The sequence below is a fragment of a genome (assembly GCF_019968955.1).
Source record: "MAG: Porospora cf. gigantea A chromosome Unknown PgA_NODE_162_length_32110_cov_351.709, whole genome shotgun sequence".
Taxonomy (NCBI): Eukaryota; Apicomplexa; class Conoidasida; order Eugregarinorida; family Porosporidae; genus Porospora; species Porospora cf. gigantea A.
In genome coordinates, this window is record NW_027151440.1 from 1 (window position 1) to 15,166 (window position 15,166).

General features: G+C 53.2%; 5 protein-coding genes across 9 annotated transcripts; 2 read left to right on the forward strand and 3 right to left on the reverse strand.

The window, feature by feature from the left end:
• Positions 1 to 101: 101 nt before the first annotated feature.
• Positions 102 to 1,280, reverse strand: KVP18_001731 (uncharacterized protein; the record flags this gene model as incomplete). The annotated part of the gene is made up of 1 exon (XM_067952022.1): positions 102 to 1,280. The coding sequence occupies one exon, from the start codon at positions 1,278 to 1,280 to the stop codon at positions 102 to 104; it is 1,179 nt and encodes a 392-aa protein (XP_067812219.1).
• Positions 1,281 to 1,303: 23 nt separating this feature from the next.
• On the forward strand, positions 1,304 to 1,921 carry KVP18_001730 (uncharacterized protein; the record flags this gene model as incomplete). The annotated part of the gene is made up of 1 exon (XM_067952021.1): positions 1,304 to 1,921. One exon carries the CDS (start codon positions 1,304 to 1,306, stop codon positions 1,919 to 1,921), a length of 618 nt encoding a protein of 205 aa, XP_067812218.1.
• Positions 1,922 to 2,365: 444 nt separating this feature from the next.
• KVP18_001726 (uncharacterized protein) lies at positions 2,366 to 4,312 on the reverse strand (the record flags this gene model as incomplete). 3 transcript variants are annotated; one of them, XM_067952012.1, is made up of 3 exons in its annotated part: positions 2,366 to 2,761; positions 2,791 to 3,127; positions 3,156 to 4,312. In XM_067952012.1, 3 exons carry the CDS (start codon positions 4,310 to 4,312, stop codon positions 2,366 to 2,368), a joined length of 1,890 nt encoding a protein of 629 aa, XP_067812209.1. The 3 variants fall into 3 exon arrangements, with proteins under 3 accessions (XP_067812209.1, XP_067812210.1, XP_067812211.1); XM_067952013.1 differs by lacking the exons at positions 2,366 to 2,761; positions 3,156 to 4,312 and having other exon boundaries at positions 2,767 to 3,102; XM_067952014.1 differs by lacking the exon at positions 2,366 to 2,761 and having other exon boundaries at positions 3,125 to 4,312.
• Positions 4,313 to 4,640: 328 nt separating this feature from the next.
• Positions 4,641 to 13,827, reverse strand: KVP18_001722 (uncharacterized protein; the record flags this gene model as incomplete). 3 transcript variants are annotated; one of them, XM_067952004.1, is made up of 4 exons in its annotated part: positions 4,641 to 5,225; positions 5,252 to 6,710; positions 6,739 to 9,032; positions 9,061 to 13,596. In XM_067952004.1, the coding sequence occupies 4 exons, from the start codon at positions 13,594 to 13,596 to the stop codon at positions 4,641 to 4,643; spliced, it is 8,874 nt and encodes a 2,957-aa protein (XP_067812203.1). The 3 variants fall into 3 exon arrangements, with proteins under 3 accessions (XP_067812203.1, XP_067812201.1, XP_067812202.1); XM_067952002.1 differs by lacking the exons at positions 6,739 to 9,032; positions 9,061 to 13,596 and having other exon boundaries at positions 5,252 to 6,673; XM_067952003.1 differs by lacking the exons at positions 4,641 to 5,225; positions 5,252 to 6,710 and having other exon boundaries at positions 6,735 to 9,032; positions 9,061 to 13,827.
• A 25-nt stretch (positions 13,828 to 13,852) lies between these two features.
• KVP18_001729 (uncharacterized protein) lies at positions 13,853 to 15,085 on the forward strand (the record flags this gene model as incomplete). The annotated part of the gene is made up of 1 exon (XM_067952020.1): positions 13,853 to 15,085. The coding sequence occupies one exon, from the start codon at positions 13,853 to 13,855 to the stop codon at positions 15,083 to 15,085; it is 1,233 nt and encodes a 410-aa protein (XP_067812217.1).
• Between the last annotated feature and the right edge of the window lie 81 nt (positions 15,086 to 15,166).

Below are 15,166 nucleotides of genomic sequence, written 5' to 3' on the forward strand. Positions count from 1 at the left end.
CTCTTCCAGATATTCGGAGCAACTTCTTGGACTCCATGATTGACGGGTCGAAGACGACCTTACATGACATGACCGCGATCCTCGCGTAGCAGACCTTTACATTAATCATCGCTATCCTCGTCTTCCTCATACTCTTTGTGTTTCTCTGGTCCGAACGTCAGTCGTTTTTCCTTTCGTTTCTCATCCGTCAATCCGTACTTCTCCTTGCGTTTTCGATGTCTTTTCCCGCCGCGTTTGGGTTTTGGTCGTTCGTCTGGAACGGGTAGCGCCTTTCGTATTGGGTTGTTTGGTGGCTCTTGAGCTTTCACCAGCTTACTGAGTATCTCTTGTTTCAGCGCTTCTCCGACTGAGCCGTCTTTGGCGCTACCAAACGAGTCCACTCGCGCGGCTAAAGCACATTTGCCTGCGAGAAGTTTCAGAGCTCTGCTCTTGACGTTCGCAGGAGCGTAAGTATGGATCTCGCATGCGGCCAACAGACCCGAATTCAGCGCAGCTCCCGTCAAGGCATGCCCGATACTGGACTTCTTGGGTCGTCCAAGCAACATTAGTTGCTGTGAGGGCATCCTGGCCATCGCGTGAATGCCTCCGGCTAGCGTTATCAGTCTAGCTCCGATCGCCGGTCCCAGAATCCTGGTGAGGTTCGGCGCCAACAACTGCATGCGAGATTCGATAAACCGCAGGAGGTCTGCTCGGGCGTCAGCGAGGTGCAGGGCTTCGCGACAAGCCTCCATAGTTTGCTCCAAATCCATAGGTGGCAGTGGTGAGCCTACGGACATGGAGGCTGCCACTGCCACTGCCATGATACTAGCGTTGGGCAGGACGTCACTGAGTTCTACCTGCGTGACGTCAGCCGCATTCCTTAACCGCATGACCACGGTCACGTACTCTAACGGAGAAAACACAATTGACTCCAGCTCTGGGAACTTGCGAGCGTACGCGTCCTTCACGAATCGAAAAATGTTCAGAATCTCCACATCCACCTGCACGACCATCTGGTTGCTACGCTTTACTAAATCGTACTCTGAGGCCTCGTCGTTGATTTGCGCGCCCTGCAGTGTACTCTGCCGGCACTCGCTTAGCACCAACAAGAACTCCTCCTCCTTCAGTAAAGTCGACAATCTCGTCGACCCCGACGCCAACTGCGCCACGTAGAGTTCCACCGCGTCAGGGATGGTCTCTTCGTCTGACCACTCCCACGTCCCCAGCTTCGCCTGCTCGATATCCTCCAGTTCCTCCAAGTCCTCCAAGTCTTCGAGAAAGGAATCAGCCAAGGTCGCCATGCAGGCAGGTATTTATCGATTTGATGCGAGTTGCGTGTCTGATTGCAACTGCGCTAGCGTTCGAGTTTCCTCTCGAGGTCTCGGTAAGCGGCTGTGGAGAGCCTGAATGGTACAAGCTTGGCGACGCCAAGTCCAATGACCAACCCCCCTTCGTGAACGACGGAGTGGAGTCCTTGTCGGTGGATGGATTCAAGGCCATACCCTTTGTTTCGGTACCGGTATCCTTTTTCTCTCCCGTTCCGGATGCAGCCGCTGTGAAATCTAAGCTAGCGGCGTCCTGCAAAGATGCCTTAGTCACTTTTCGTTTGGATGCGGGGGGTGACTCTCTCCATGCAGCCACACCTCTGAGCATTTTTCGCCATCAGTCTCCCGATTTAGCCAAGGACCAGACTGTTGAAGTTTTCGAACTTACGTGGCCCACGGAACAGGACAGACCTATAGGCCTGCAGTACCTCCGGTTGGCTCCTGCTGCAGCCCGCAGAAGGCTGCCTCCTCAGCAACGCAGAGGTATGCTCCAATCGCCCATGGTTGTTGTAAAATCGACCTCATTCGGAATGACTGCGCCTTCTTGGCCGATCACCTCCAAGACTGAGTTCCCACTCGTGAGCGGCTTTCTATCTACTCACCCAGACTGTCAATGAGATGGGAGTTGTGGAGCGACGAAATGCCGAGGCGGCGCCGTCGAGCCTTCTACAGACATACGTGAAGGAATTGGGCGGATCTTATGCAGTGGTGGGTCATCCCAGGGGTCTTCCTGCTGAGCAATCTGCTGTAATCTAGGTCATCCCAGACGACACTTTGTTCTGGAATGTAATCTGTTTAGACGCTAAATCAATCAAGGTCATAAAATCGACATGCAGTGTTAAGCACTCGAAATCAATCTACATGCAGCTTGTGGTGTTGAGCAGTTGTAGATGCAGTTCGAGGTGATAAGCACTCATGCATGCAGTTTGTGGTGTTAAGCACTCGTAAATCAATCGACATGCAACTTGTGGTGTTGTCGTAAATCAATCGACATGCAACTTGTGGTGTTGAGCAGCGGTAGATGCAGTTTGAGGTGTCGAGTACTCGTAAGTGCAGCTATGCTAGAATCCTTGTGCCATCACAGGTGCGCTCGTTCCTCGAGTCGCCTGTGGGCGCTGTCCTCGTAGAAGAGTTTCAGGATTCTCAACAGCCCATAAAACGGCGGATCGATACAAAGCACAGAGGTGAGGTGTCACGTACAGCTGGTAGTTCAGCATGCTAAGAAACCTGACCTCGAGCTGGTTAATTTCATCCACATCCGGGATCCCTCCTATCTGTGCGTAGTGCTGGTTACTGTAATAGCGATCGTCAAAGAATTTGGCGGCAACCATGAGGGACACCAGCACTAGACGGTGGACGTTCGCTGCGGTAACCGGGAAATCCCGTTGCACTTGCAGAATGCGGTCTATATAAATGAGGGCGAGCACAAAGCACTCATTGGAGCAGTCAAAAAATTTCTGGATCAGTAGACTGCTCGTTTCCTCACATGAAGGCGCTTCACATAATCCACCACGTCGTAAGATTCCTCAAGTAACCCCCAGCAGACAAGATTTTCAGATACTGGTCCCATGTCCTCCTTAAAGACAATGACTAATTGCTGGATCAATTCCGCGAAGCCGATGACGAAGGTCATGGTAGTATGCTTTGGAAGGATCTCAGGTTCGCGGACAAGGGCGCTTCGTTCCAGACGAACAGGCTGACCAACCACAACGCTGTCCACGTGAAAGTGGGTGTTGCTTCGGAAGCGTCCAGCCACCGAGGGGGGCAGTCTGCGGTGTTCATCGGCGCCGTTCAGCATAGGCAGTACAATGGTGGATTTGTTACTGATTCAAGTTTTTCGCGCGGCGCCACAAAAAGTAGAAACCAAAACACCCTAGAAGAGACCATAACCACACATTGGACGTTTCCTTGGTAACTGCGTCCGGCCCCACGAAGAACGGAGGTGAAGCGTTCCAGCCTCTTGTGTGCGCAAAAAGCGAGTGTTGTGGCGTAGGCCAGCGCGAGTCGGGCCTGTACTTAGCCATGACACAAGCAGTAGGGGCGGGAAGGTGTAGCGACACCTCGTTCCGAATCCCTTCGAAAAGGTTCAGGCGCGAGCAAGCCATGTCGTCGTTTGAGAGTGCCAGTTCCCAACTAGGCGACTCACAGTCCTTGGAAGTGTACCACTGAACATCCACCCCTTTGCATCCCACGAAGCTAACGACCAGCTCAATCCGATGGCCTGGGAAGCGCGTAACCTCGTGGACATGTAGTGAAGGTGCCGTGAATTCAAGGAGAGTCAGTAAGGCTCTCATCGATCGTAGTCCGGTAGACCACGTGACAGGCGGCCGCGAAATGTCTTGAAGGGTCAGAGGGACTTCCAATTCTCCTTCGGCCGTCGTCTCCAATAGGAAACTCAGGCAACGTCCTCTACTAAAACCTGGTTCAACGTTCTCGCACCTAAATCTATCGGGGTCTACCCCTCCTTTATAAGCCCAGTACAAGAACTTAGCCTCCTTAGTCGGCACATCGCCTTCTAAAAAGTATTCTGAGTGTCCCGTGTGACCTCCTGCTTGACGCATGAGCTGAGATATTGGCCGCATGACCACGTTTCTGCTTTCTGCGCCTCCCGCATAGGAAATCGCACCTCGACCAACTCGCAGAGTCGCGCAAGTGACGAAGTCGTAGTGAAGAAACAAGCGGAGAATTGCTCTGGAGGTGACAGACTGCACGCACTGGCCTGTAGCGGGAGGGAAATCGGCAGCTGGATCCGGGGCGTCTTTCTCGCTACCGCTTTGTTCTGCAGCGTACACGATCACCTGGCGAGTGGCATGAAGATGCTGAAGATCTGGGACGTCTTTGTGTTCTTCTAGAAACTGGACGAATCTCTGCGCGGTCAATGCAGCGCCAGTGTCATCTCTATGGATCCCGGCGATGACGAGCATGGTAGGTGCCCCTTCAGATCCCCAGACAATCACATTCTGGCCTATGTACTCTTTCTCCCCAACGAGAGCGCCGAGATCGACCATTCAATTGTAGATTGCACCGCACGATCATGGTGATCATTGTGGGGCTACACCGAAATTGCAATTTCCGATGATCGCAGACATCTTCAACTCGCTGCTTTCGGCTTTCAAGGTAAGGTTGCCTCAGCTCCTGTGACGACTAGATTTTGTTCGCCCTTTCGCCACTGCTGTTCGTGGTCTACATTTTCATATCCAATTCTGGTAGCTCAACCGACATTTTCGGAAATCAAGTCTCGTCAAAGGAGGATTGAGTGAAGATCATTGGATCATCGAAGGATTGAGCCAATATCATTGGGTGGTTAGGGATTGAGTCAACATTTCGCACGCGCCTTCAGTCGGAATCATTAGTCACATACAGGCTTGCACGCTTTCGGAAACCTCTATTCTTCGAGATTTGGGACTTTCTTCTGGGTGGTGGCACAGTCACGTCCGCGACACCGTCAAGGCTGAAGGCCGACGCAGGGTCTATGATATCCCGCATGCTGTGTGGAATGGTCCAGGGATCTAGGGGTTGAGAGGACTCCCCTTCAGTTTGTAGCGCCTTCTGAACATTTGATCCCACGATTCGAATTGTCAGTCGCGCTCTTGCTGTGAGCCCGCGTGTCCGCAGAGTTATCAAATAGGATCTGCGTGGAACAGTGTTGATCTTTCGGACAACCACCTTCCGCCCTGCCTCGCTGGCTGCTGAGGCAGTGACGTGCTCGGCCACTTTGCCCTTGATAGTGCCTGTGCGTGAGCAAAAGATGAGCCCCAGCGCAGCAGGAAGCCTTGGGGAAATAGACCATCTCACATCTAGCGGATCTACACGTCCGACAATCTGGGGCTCGAACAGCACGAAAGAGCCAGTGGTAATTACGATGCAGATCTCTTGGTCTTTTAGGTTGGGAACGAATTTGGACGGGATGTAGTAGGATATCTGTATTGAAGAAAACCGAATCTAACCCTAAGCTTCTTGTCTGTATCCGTGCTGGCGTTTTTCTGCACGTATGCCAGACTTTCGCTCAACTTGTGCTGCTCAATGCGACGGTCGAGATCGTCGCCAAATACTGCTTCCATCGCTTCCTTCACACGAAATTTCATTGCCTTCTGCTCGCCGCCTCCACTGCTGACAGAAACTCCCCCAGCAACCGCGAGAACCGTTTGCAGAGCAGCGTTCCCACCGTTGACTTGTCCTGTGAATGATGCTATGGACAGCGAAACGAAACCGATGGCGGTTAGGCTCAGGGTAAGAGTCAGTACAGTCCGCTTGAGAAAGTGGTAGGTGTCCATTTTCAACTGCGCCAGCATGTACTGAGGCAGGAAATGCTTGAAGAGGTTCTCAAAGCCAGACATCAGCTCCAGAAGAGACAGGGTGGTGTCAAAGTTGACGTCCATCAAGTTGAACATCTGACGCACATCGGATTCTGGAAGCTTCAAATGCATGGACCGAATCATCTTCGAAAGCATCGGGTAGGTCATACCCGATGTCCGGAGGTTAATGATGAATGACGGGATATCTTCCGGCTGGTAGAACCCATAACGATTGGGCTTCACTGCAAATTTTTGCAGCGCTCCGATGATTTCCGTTTCTGTCACTGACATCTTTAGTTCGGATTTGAGGAGGTGTATCAGCCCGTTCCGCTCAAGTCCTGTCTTCAGAAATTTGCCCAGGTGCAACCGCAATCCAGATATGGAGACGAGCGCTCCTTGGGTAGGATCTCTTCCCTTCCGATCCATGTCTAATCGCAGTCCTTTGGTTCGGATCTTACGAGACAGGCCCAACTTGGTTGTGATGGTTGTGAGGTCGAAAAAACTTTTCGACAGGTCCATCCAGATAGCTTTCATGGCCTTGGGTCCAAGGTCCAGCGACAGGCGAGCCAGGTGTTTGCGAAATACACACTCCGGCAGCCCGCCAACGAAGGCCTTCACGTCAACGGTTGCGTCGTCAAAGCAGAGGTTCCCCTTCAAAGTTGTGGGTTGGAATAGCAGAACTGCCAGAATCTGAATGCAGTCCCATGCCGTCAAGGTGGAAGGGACCTCACAGCCGAGGTTCGCCGCGATGAGTACCCACAAAATCTTGCTGTGACTCCTGCCTATGGTGAGGTCTGTGTCCTTCAGTAACGCATGAAACATCTCGAAGGTAAATCGGGCCTTGCTGAGATTTCGAAAGCCACCGACATCTCCGTCCTCCTCTGCGTACAACAGATCCCGAATGCGCTCTACGAACGGCGCGAACTGAGACTTATCCAGGAATCCAGGCATGTTTACGGTTAAAGAGTCGAAGTGGTCGCGAACACGAGTGGCCCAACCCAGATTACATTTGAAGTCCGTCCAGTCCAACTGCTGTTCTGTCGGGTCCTCTGTAGACCGCTCCACATCGACCATGGGATTCTCGTCGTTGACGCTGAAATCGTCAAGAGTGCTGCGTGTAGACTGCGGTAGGTACTCACTCGATTATGCTTCCGCCAGTGAGAGAGTCTACGATGTTAATGTCGAGGTGCTTAAGACACGCTACGGCCGAGGAAAAATTGAGACGTCCGTCGAGCAATAACAGAAGCGCCTCGTCTGCCAGATCCTGCGGAAGGAACCCGGAGTCACCTGAAAGTCGATTGAAGACGATGCGGACGGCCTTCAGGTTTCGTCGGGCTGTTAAACTATAGCCAACAATCGACGATCCCCCCACAGCGACAGAGGATTCCGTTTCGTCGAGGAACTCATCGGAACTATGGTGCCCTACCGTGACGTTGTGCATGGTCACAAAGGGAAGTGTGTCATGAACCAGGTCGACTCCAAACAGGCGGATCAGGAAGACGAACGAAGAAAACCAAAGATAGGATGAGACCATTTCCGTAATGACCCCGAATACTTTCTCCTCAGTGAGGTCCGCAGCGGACGTCTGCGCTGCCTGGATGAATGAGACTACCAGGGCGCGGCACTCAACATTCACAGGCTGCGCCAATTCTATCTTCGTTGCGGCGTTACCCGGTAGAGTGATCACGAACTTCTTGAGGACCACATCCGTACCGATTAAAACTCCCGCCTGCAGCAAGATATCCACAATGAAACCAACTTGCATGTTCTCGATGACCGCCAGGTCGCCAGAGTGACGAGCCATGGTGAACATCTTGTTCAGCTGGTCCCCTGCCTCCAAACGATACATCTGAACGAAGTCGAGAACTTGTACAGTGGTCTTCGGCATGCCCGTCATCTTGAGGAAGCCTTCATTTGACTTGTGGACGTCCTGGCTGACTATTGGCATGTACTTCGACAGAATACGACGCACCTTCCAACCGCAATGGTCGGCCATCAGGGAGTCGTAAAAGTGCAAGGAGACGTCCTTTATCCTGTTTGGGTTGAACATATGCGCAAGCAGATTCGTGGCTTGATTGTTGAGCATGATAACAGTGTCGTTGAAAGTCATTGCCAGCGCTCGCAGCCAGATTGTGTTCAGTTTGGAGTCCTCCTTTCCAACGGCGCTCTCAGGGTGCCGTCCGGCATGCTTGAAGTGCTCTGGGCCGATCTGGCCGGCGTAGAAGCTCATCTGTGTCCGGACGACCTTGCTAGCAATAGATGCAGCCGAGAAGTCAAATGTGTCGAGTGTTTCGACTGTGTTCTGGCGAATCAGATGATTGAAAACCAACTCGAGAGTCCGAAGGGTGACTGTAGAGTGAAGGCCATCATCCCTTTCGGCCACATCGTCGTCATCGTCGCTTTCGGCGCTTACGCTCTCGTCTTCCGACTCCGCAGTTTGCATCACGTCGAAGATGGGGGTAGTCTCCAGCTGTTCCTCCGCCATAGGCATCAGTTTGCGATAATCAGCATGACATTCCTCCAGGGGGCGTTGTCTGTAGTACGACATGAGATCCTGAACGCAGGCACCCTCCTCAACGCTGACATTGGCGCCGTATTTGCTGTTGAAAGCCCTCACTGTCGACTCCCACTCGAAGTTGCAGCCTTTCCCCAGCACCTCCTGCCAAAGAAAGAATTCCACCTCGCGTAGTCGGTCGTCATCGTCCTTGTTGAATGACTCGAATATGACACACACCTTAGAGTGCAGGTCTAGCTCCTCAGGTGGGCGGAATCCAGGTACACACACGATTGCTAGCTCGAACGTCGAGTTGCGCACTGGCTCGTCGTGAAGCGAGTATCCGGATCGAGGTCCATAGAGCACTCCGTCTTTCAACATAGCCGCTTCCAACCCGAGAAGCAAATCTTGTGCATAGGAGGCATGTCGCTCGATGTCAAACACTGACGCTAGCATTGTTCCTGTCGGAAGCGTCAGCTCGTTCTCCACTCCGTAGGCCACTCCGAACTCGTCGAAACCGAACACATTCCCTTCACTAGGCACGATCTTAAGCAGAGAGTAGGACACGAGGTCGGTCTTCCGAATAACGGCTTCTTGGGCGGCCCTGTGGCTCAGGCTGTCGGTCTCGGCCAGCTCTCTGTGAAGTGACTGGACAGTCTTTCGTATCTCGCGTCGTTGCTGGCTCGACAGGGTGGAGTCGTGCTTGCGAGCAGTGACATCACGGTCAGTTACCAGAATGTCGTGGACAAGGAACCAATTCTCTAGGCAGAGGGCAAAGAGATAGCTTGCGTTGTCCGCCACCAGACCAAATACCATGTTGGTGGCGGTCTTGTAGGTCTTGTGCTGCTGCAGGCACAGGAACGCTATAATGCACAGGCCTACAGCAACGGGCAAAAACTCCGCCGAGCTGACAAGAGCGCCAACAAAAAACCAGAAGACCTGTATAATGAATGGAACAATCCCCTACAATCATGCTGAAAAGCCAGAAAGTCATCACCGTCCTTACGAGCTGCTCCGTCAACTCAAAGCTGTACATCGTGGAGTAGGCAAGATGCTGTCGTCGAGTTCTCGGAAAACTAAGAAGATCACAGAAGGACAACTGCCACATCCAAAACGCGAAGGTGAACACGAAGTACATCAGCAGCTGCAGATAAGGAATAGGCATGTTCCAGAGGAATGACATCGTAGGCTCGAAGAGAAAGTCAGACATGAACATAGGACTGATGTTCCGGTGGTGGCTGTAGGCGAAGCTGGTTGAGACGTAGTTAAGCAGGATGCCAAACAGCAGAACCTGCACTGGAAAAATATACAACAGGACGCTTTTGAAGATGTGGATAATCGAGTCAATGACAGCCGGCCACAGCTGGTAACACATCAGTGTACGGACCTCCCGCTCTGCCGCAGTCTCATGCATCTCCATGACGAAGATTGTGAGCCAGTCGGATGAGCGGGAAGGCGCTGGAGAGGGGTGTTGTCCAGGAGTGAGCCTCCGGAGGAGTCTAGCACCTTGGACGTAGAGCCAGAGCGGAATTTGATGACCCTTCATACAACCGAACCGGAGGAAGAACAGGTCGGAAGAAGCAGTCCACAAGAATTCGTCTCGGTCCAGCACGCAATTTTCCAAGATGACCACCTCCTTAGTGACCGGTTTAATGACCTTCAACGGTTCAGCATCCTGTGGTTCGAATATGGCCGTTTCATCGGAAGTGCGTATGACATGCAGAGTGGACGTCAGCAGTGACATCCCCTCTGTTTGGACGACCCCCTCAGGTTCGAAGGGCAAGGGATCCCGCAGTCCCATGCAGAGCTTGGCTTTGCGACGGAGGCACAGGATGCCTCTCGAAGCCAGCTCCTGATGGGAAAGCTTTTCCATTTCCAAGGAATTAGCTCGGCAGAACGAGGCGTAGGCAAGCTCAAAGGCTTGCAGTGAGAGGGCTCTAAGCACGTAAAAGCAGCAACTCGTACTGAGCTCCACCTCATCTGCTACCCCACCCGGCGAGCTGGTCATCTTTATTGCAACCAGCCTGAAGCCTTCCCGTTTATCGATGTCGACTTCGACTCCGCTGTTGAGCTCACCCGCGTTAAGGACATCTTGGCCTCCATTGAGAGGAGCCAAGGTTAGTCCCGAATACCCATCCACCAGACAGAACCTCACGCGAGGAAAGACGTCGAAGAAAGCTTGATTGACTATCCACCTAACAGCCACATCGGACCCCTGGTAAATATGCATTCCCGGCGTGATTCCCTGCAAGCGGGGTCGTACGACTCCGTTTGGGAAGGTGGGGCTTCGTGGGACTCGTAGCAGATGCAGGAACGAGGAGGCGTCCAGTTCCGTCCGCAGGACACCCAGAGTCGTCTCACTGCTGGTGATATTGACGGCGATTCGGATACGGCGAGCCATTAGATTATCGGAGAGCTTGTCTGCTGGGACCTCAACCTCGGTCTGCACCTGGCTGAATACGGTTTCTTCAAATTGCTCCAGAACATCGGAGACGTAGAGGACTCCTGAGCCTACGATTTGGCCAGTGGCATCGCTCAGCATTTCAATCTCGACGGCGCTGTGCTGACTCCGCTGAACTTGAAGGGTTCTTGCTTCCTTGCTGTTGGCGAAGATGCCATCGTCGGCACGGTTCAGGCTGAGTCGTACCTCGTCACGCGCGGTTTGTCCGCATGCGCGCTCCTCCCCATCACTCAGCCAAAACAAGCACGCAGACACCCTGTCACCCAACAGTGTCTGCGTGGAAGACAGCTCCAGGTGGAACTTCGCAAAGGTCATTGGGTGGGCTGGGATTCCTAGGCGCTTCACGTGCTTACAAACGAAGTACGAGAGAGACGAGAGCGTCTGGGGGGCGAACCGCTCTACAATCATATTGGTCAACTCCCCCATGAACATGGAGCGGCCATACAAACACATAGGGCTCCATGAGGACACTCCAGCGAGTTTACCGCCAGACGACACTGCTTCTAGCCGCAATCGGAACCTGCCAAGGGATGGAATGATCCAGGATGAGTTGTTATCGACGATGAAATGAGCGTTCCCAGGCGGAATGAGAGCATCGGGATGTCGGATTGGTAGAAATATTTCATTCTGAGGGCCTGCTAGCGTCTCTACTACCTTGATCGTTGCCGGGTCTATCGTCAGCGACATCTCTGTGGCCTCGGCACATGTGTTTTCGTCCAAGAACAGGATTCTCAATGACAAAACGCTGTACTCGCATTTAAACTTGAAAACCCAGCGTATACAAAACCCTTGTCCTGGTAGGTTCGTGTGGGTCACAATGACTGTTTGCCTAACAGCTTTGTTGGGGGCGAAGCCGTGCTCTACACGGCAACTGGCGTTGTTCAGAATGTTCTTGCTTTTGGACAAGGGTTCATTGTAGCGTTGACCGAGCACGTCAAACAACATGAATGCCATCTTCATCGAGACGACAAGAGCCATCGTACAGTTCATGGCAATGGCGGCTAGAAAGTTCCACCGGTCGAAAACCGTCACCAGCTTCTGCATAACGGTTCTGTCGACCATGTCGAATAGGACTTCACGGCCAGAGTCGTTTCTAAAAACTACGAGTGATTCCGGATGCCTCACGTCCTCTACAGAGTCCCAAAGAACCTTGAACGTGGCCGCCAGCAACTCCCCTTGGCATTGATCCGATCCGCGCACGCGCCCCAGGCGGGTACCAGGCCAGTAGTTCCCATAATCCTCAGGAACGATTTCCATGGACTTCCGTTGGAACATGTCATCAATTCCTCCCAGACGCCTGCACAACATGTCGTCATCAGGCTCAGGCAGCAAGGCAGATCGCTTCCACGTGCCATCCACATGGGCCAGCGCGTCAGAGAGACCTCGAACTTCGTCCTCGTCGCCTTTGTGTACGACCAGGAGGCCGGACCCTGAAAGATTTATAGCGGACGGCTCTTGTCGGCAGAACACGCCGAGGATGTGCACCCGAAATGCTGCCGTCCGTGGGGCTAGCAACCCTCCTGAAAACAGAGCGAACCAGATATTGCCTCCCAGGTACGCATACCCCGATAAAATGTGCCACATACCTTCAGGCATGCCAACGCCTGCGGTGTCAATCAGCACCTGCCAGGGATTCGAGTCTCCGGTCATGGAGAGGGATTTCAGCCGCTTCTCTGAGTTGGCTGAGAGGTGGGGCGGCGCTAAGTGCTCCTGCCCTGCCCACAGCTTTAGATTAGTCTTGTTGGGGTTTGCTGGGCACGAAAGACAAGATGTCACTGAGACGTAGGTTGTAACTTCCTCCCCCACAATTGAGATGGAAACTGAGCGCCCTTTGATAGTGGTGGGCTTCAACAGCGCCACGGTAACCGCGTTCGACGAAGACACATCCAAGGTGGCTTCGGCTCGCAGCATGGCCCTTGAAGCTTGCCGCTCATCCATCGTCACCTTGAGTGACGCGCTGCTGTCGATGAAGACAGGAGCCACTCGGGAGCTCACATTGAGATGTCTCCTGGGTAGAGACTGAGGTTCCACTGCCATTCGTAGAGACCCGTCGTTGAGAGTTACATCAACGTTGGGGGCTTCCAGGTCTTGCAGGTCTAGATACGCCTGGTACGCTCTTAACATGATGTAGTTCGCGCGGAGAGGGGTTCGGGTCACAACATGCTGGAAATCTTCCGATTGCGACATACTGACGCGTAATGAGTCAAACGAGAAGTCAGGTGGTAGAAAAAACTGGACTGAGCATTGGAAGAAGATGTCGCGATTCCGCTGGAAGAGCCGCACTGAGAGCCACGTGGGCGTAATCCACTCGGCTAGTGGTGCTGCCGATCTGAGAGACATGAAGTTTTGCGTTTCAAGGCGGTGCCTCCAGACACGAAAATGCAGATACGGACTGGCGCCGGTTTCAAGGGCGTCGAAGGTGACACCGCAGTCCTTGACGCTGACAGTAGCATTTTGGCCACGAAGAAGGGGGACGGTCTCCGAGATGATGACCTGCGAATTCACATATGTGAAGAACATCAAAACCGCGCCTATCGTCAGCAGAAAATGTACCAACTTGAACCACGGAAAGTTCAGCCTCGGTACAGGGATGGGAATCCCCGCCACCATGGGTGCCATCAATTTCACTGCCCCTGCCGTGTTCCCCGACTCGTCGTGGCCTCCGTAGACCGTTGAACTGCCCTCGGAAGGCAGTGGTTCGTGTTGTCGCATAGTGCGTAAGGGAGTCCTCCTCTCGACGAAGTAAGGGTTCGATGAGTCGTCGGTCCAGGTGTCAATCGCCGCAGGCACGTGCATGCCTACTTTGGCGTAGAGGCGTTCGCGGCGGTGCATCAGCGGTTTCAGTTCTGGAGCTGACTTGAGTGCATATGGGTTGACATCCTGTCTCATTGCCGAGTCTGCATCGAGCGAGTCCATTGGCATCGGAGTTGATGACGTGTGAGGTGACACCATAGATCGACGGTCTCGCGGTTCCTCCAATGAGGACCGTTCCTTGGGGGACAGTAACAGTTTTTGGAACCTCTCAGGGGGGTCGAGCAGCATTCTACCAATTGAATTGCGCTTCTGCAGCGTCGCCGTGCGAACAATGGACCGTTCAACAGCATCGCGCTGATGTCGCCTCCCAGCCGGTTTCCTATAGGAGGAGAGAGGCGAGTCTTCGAGTTCCTGTCGCAGGCTGGCGCGTTTCTTAATCGGGATTCTATGAACGGTACTGCTGCCCTTCTTCGCAATCTTGAGCTTCGAGATTGAACCAAGTCGGTTATTCGGCTCCATCCACGTAATATTCGGTGATTGGACTATGCGGACCAGACACTTCTACGTCCTGAACCATCTAACTATGGTGATGGCCGTCTGCTTACACACGGCAGCATTCAGTACCCTGTCCCTGCTGCTCGTCCATGATGTCCTGGCTCTGGAGGTATGTATGGTATCGATATGCGTGTGCGTGGCGGGATTCATGGTTGCCAAGGTGGAGGCTGTAGCGAAACGCAACCTTCAAATGCTTGAGCTGACTCTTATGTGGGGAGCTGTGTCAAACTGCCTAATCTACTGGATGGTCGAACAGAGGCAGATCAGCTTTCTGTTGAGTTGGGCAGGTCTTCTGTTGATTCTAGCAAACAGCACGAAACGCGTATGGAAGGCATGCAACGTCATGGTTGTCCTCTTTGTATGGATTTGGAACTGGGCGATATCAGTTGGCACACTAGACAACCCTCCCTCCTTTGTGGTTTTCGACAAGGCGGTAGAGCTGCTCTGTCCCGTGTACTACTTCTTTCTCGCGTTCTACTGCATGAAGACGTTCAACGGCGTATTGGAGGTGCTGTTTGAACGAAATGATAGCGTGAATCTGATGCCGTCCGTTACAGATGCGGAAAGCGTCCTACTCGACGGGGACGAGCTGAGCACACGCGGAGAGATATACGGTCTTCCTAGGGTTGTGGATTCGTCGTACATAGGCCAACGAGAGGCGTCGGAGTCTGCACTGCGGTTTCGAACGGACGAGCGGCACCGAGCGGCATTATCCGCAGAATCGGATCAACGCCGCGTGCCCCTATTGGATCGGCTCCGTAACCGACTTCAGAAGCTGCAATCGTCGAGCTCCCCTCTTACGCGGCACGCTCTCCTACACCAGACTCGAATGCCTCCGATATCTCTCATGACTGGGTTCGTGTCCACAAAGTACGAGCTTTTGTACCTCGAATGGAGGCAGGCGTCTATCGATAAGGCTTGCTCTGTGGAAACGCTGGGGTTCAATGTCGTGCTCCATAGCATGGTCGTCCTGTGCAACGTGTGCTCCCTAGCTAAGTGCGGGCTTCGTGACGGCCAGCACGTCCTCCTGTACTCTCTTTGGCCGCTGCGAATTCTGATACAGATGGGGGCAGTTTTCGGGTTGGTCGTGTTCGTACGGTCCCGTAGGATTCCTGGACGACAGGTGTCTGCCGCTGCGTTCCTCGTGGTGCATGTCCAGTACTTTTGTGCGTTCCTTGATACGCTATGCGAGCGAGTAGTATTAGGCTCCACTCTTACGTGAGACCAGCAGTGTATGACGATTTAGGATTTCGGATTCCCTCACGCATCATCTGATGAACATGGTGGCTCCTGCGTTGCTGCA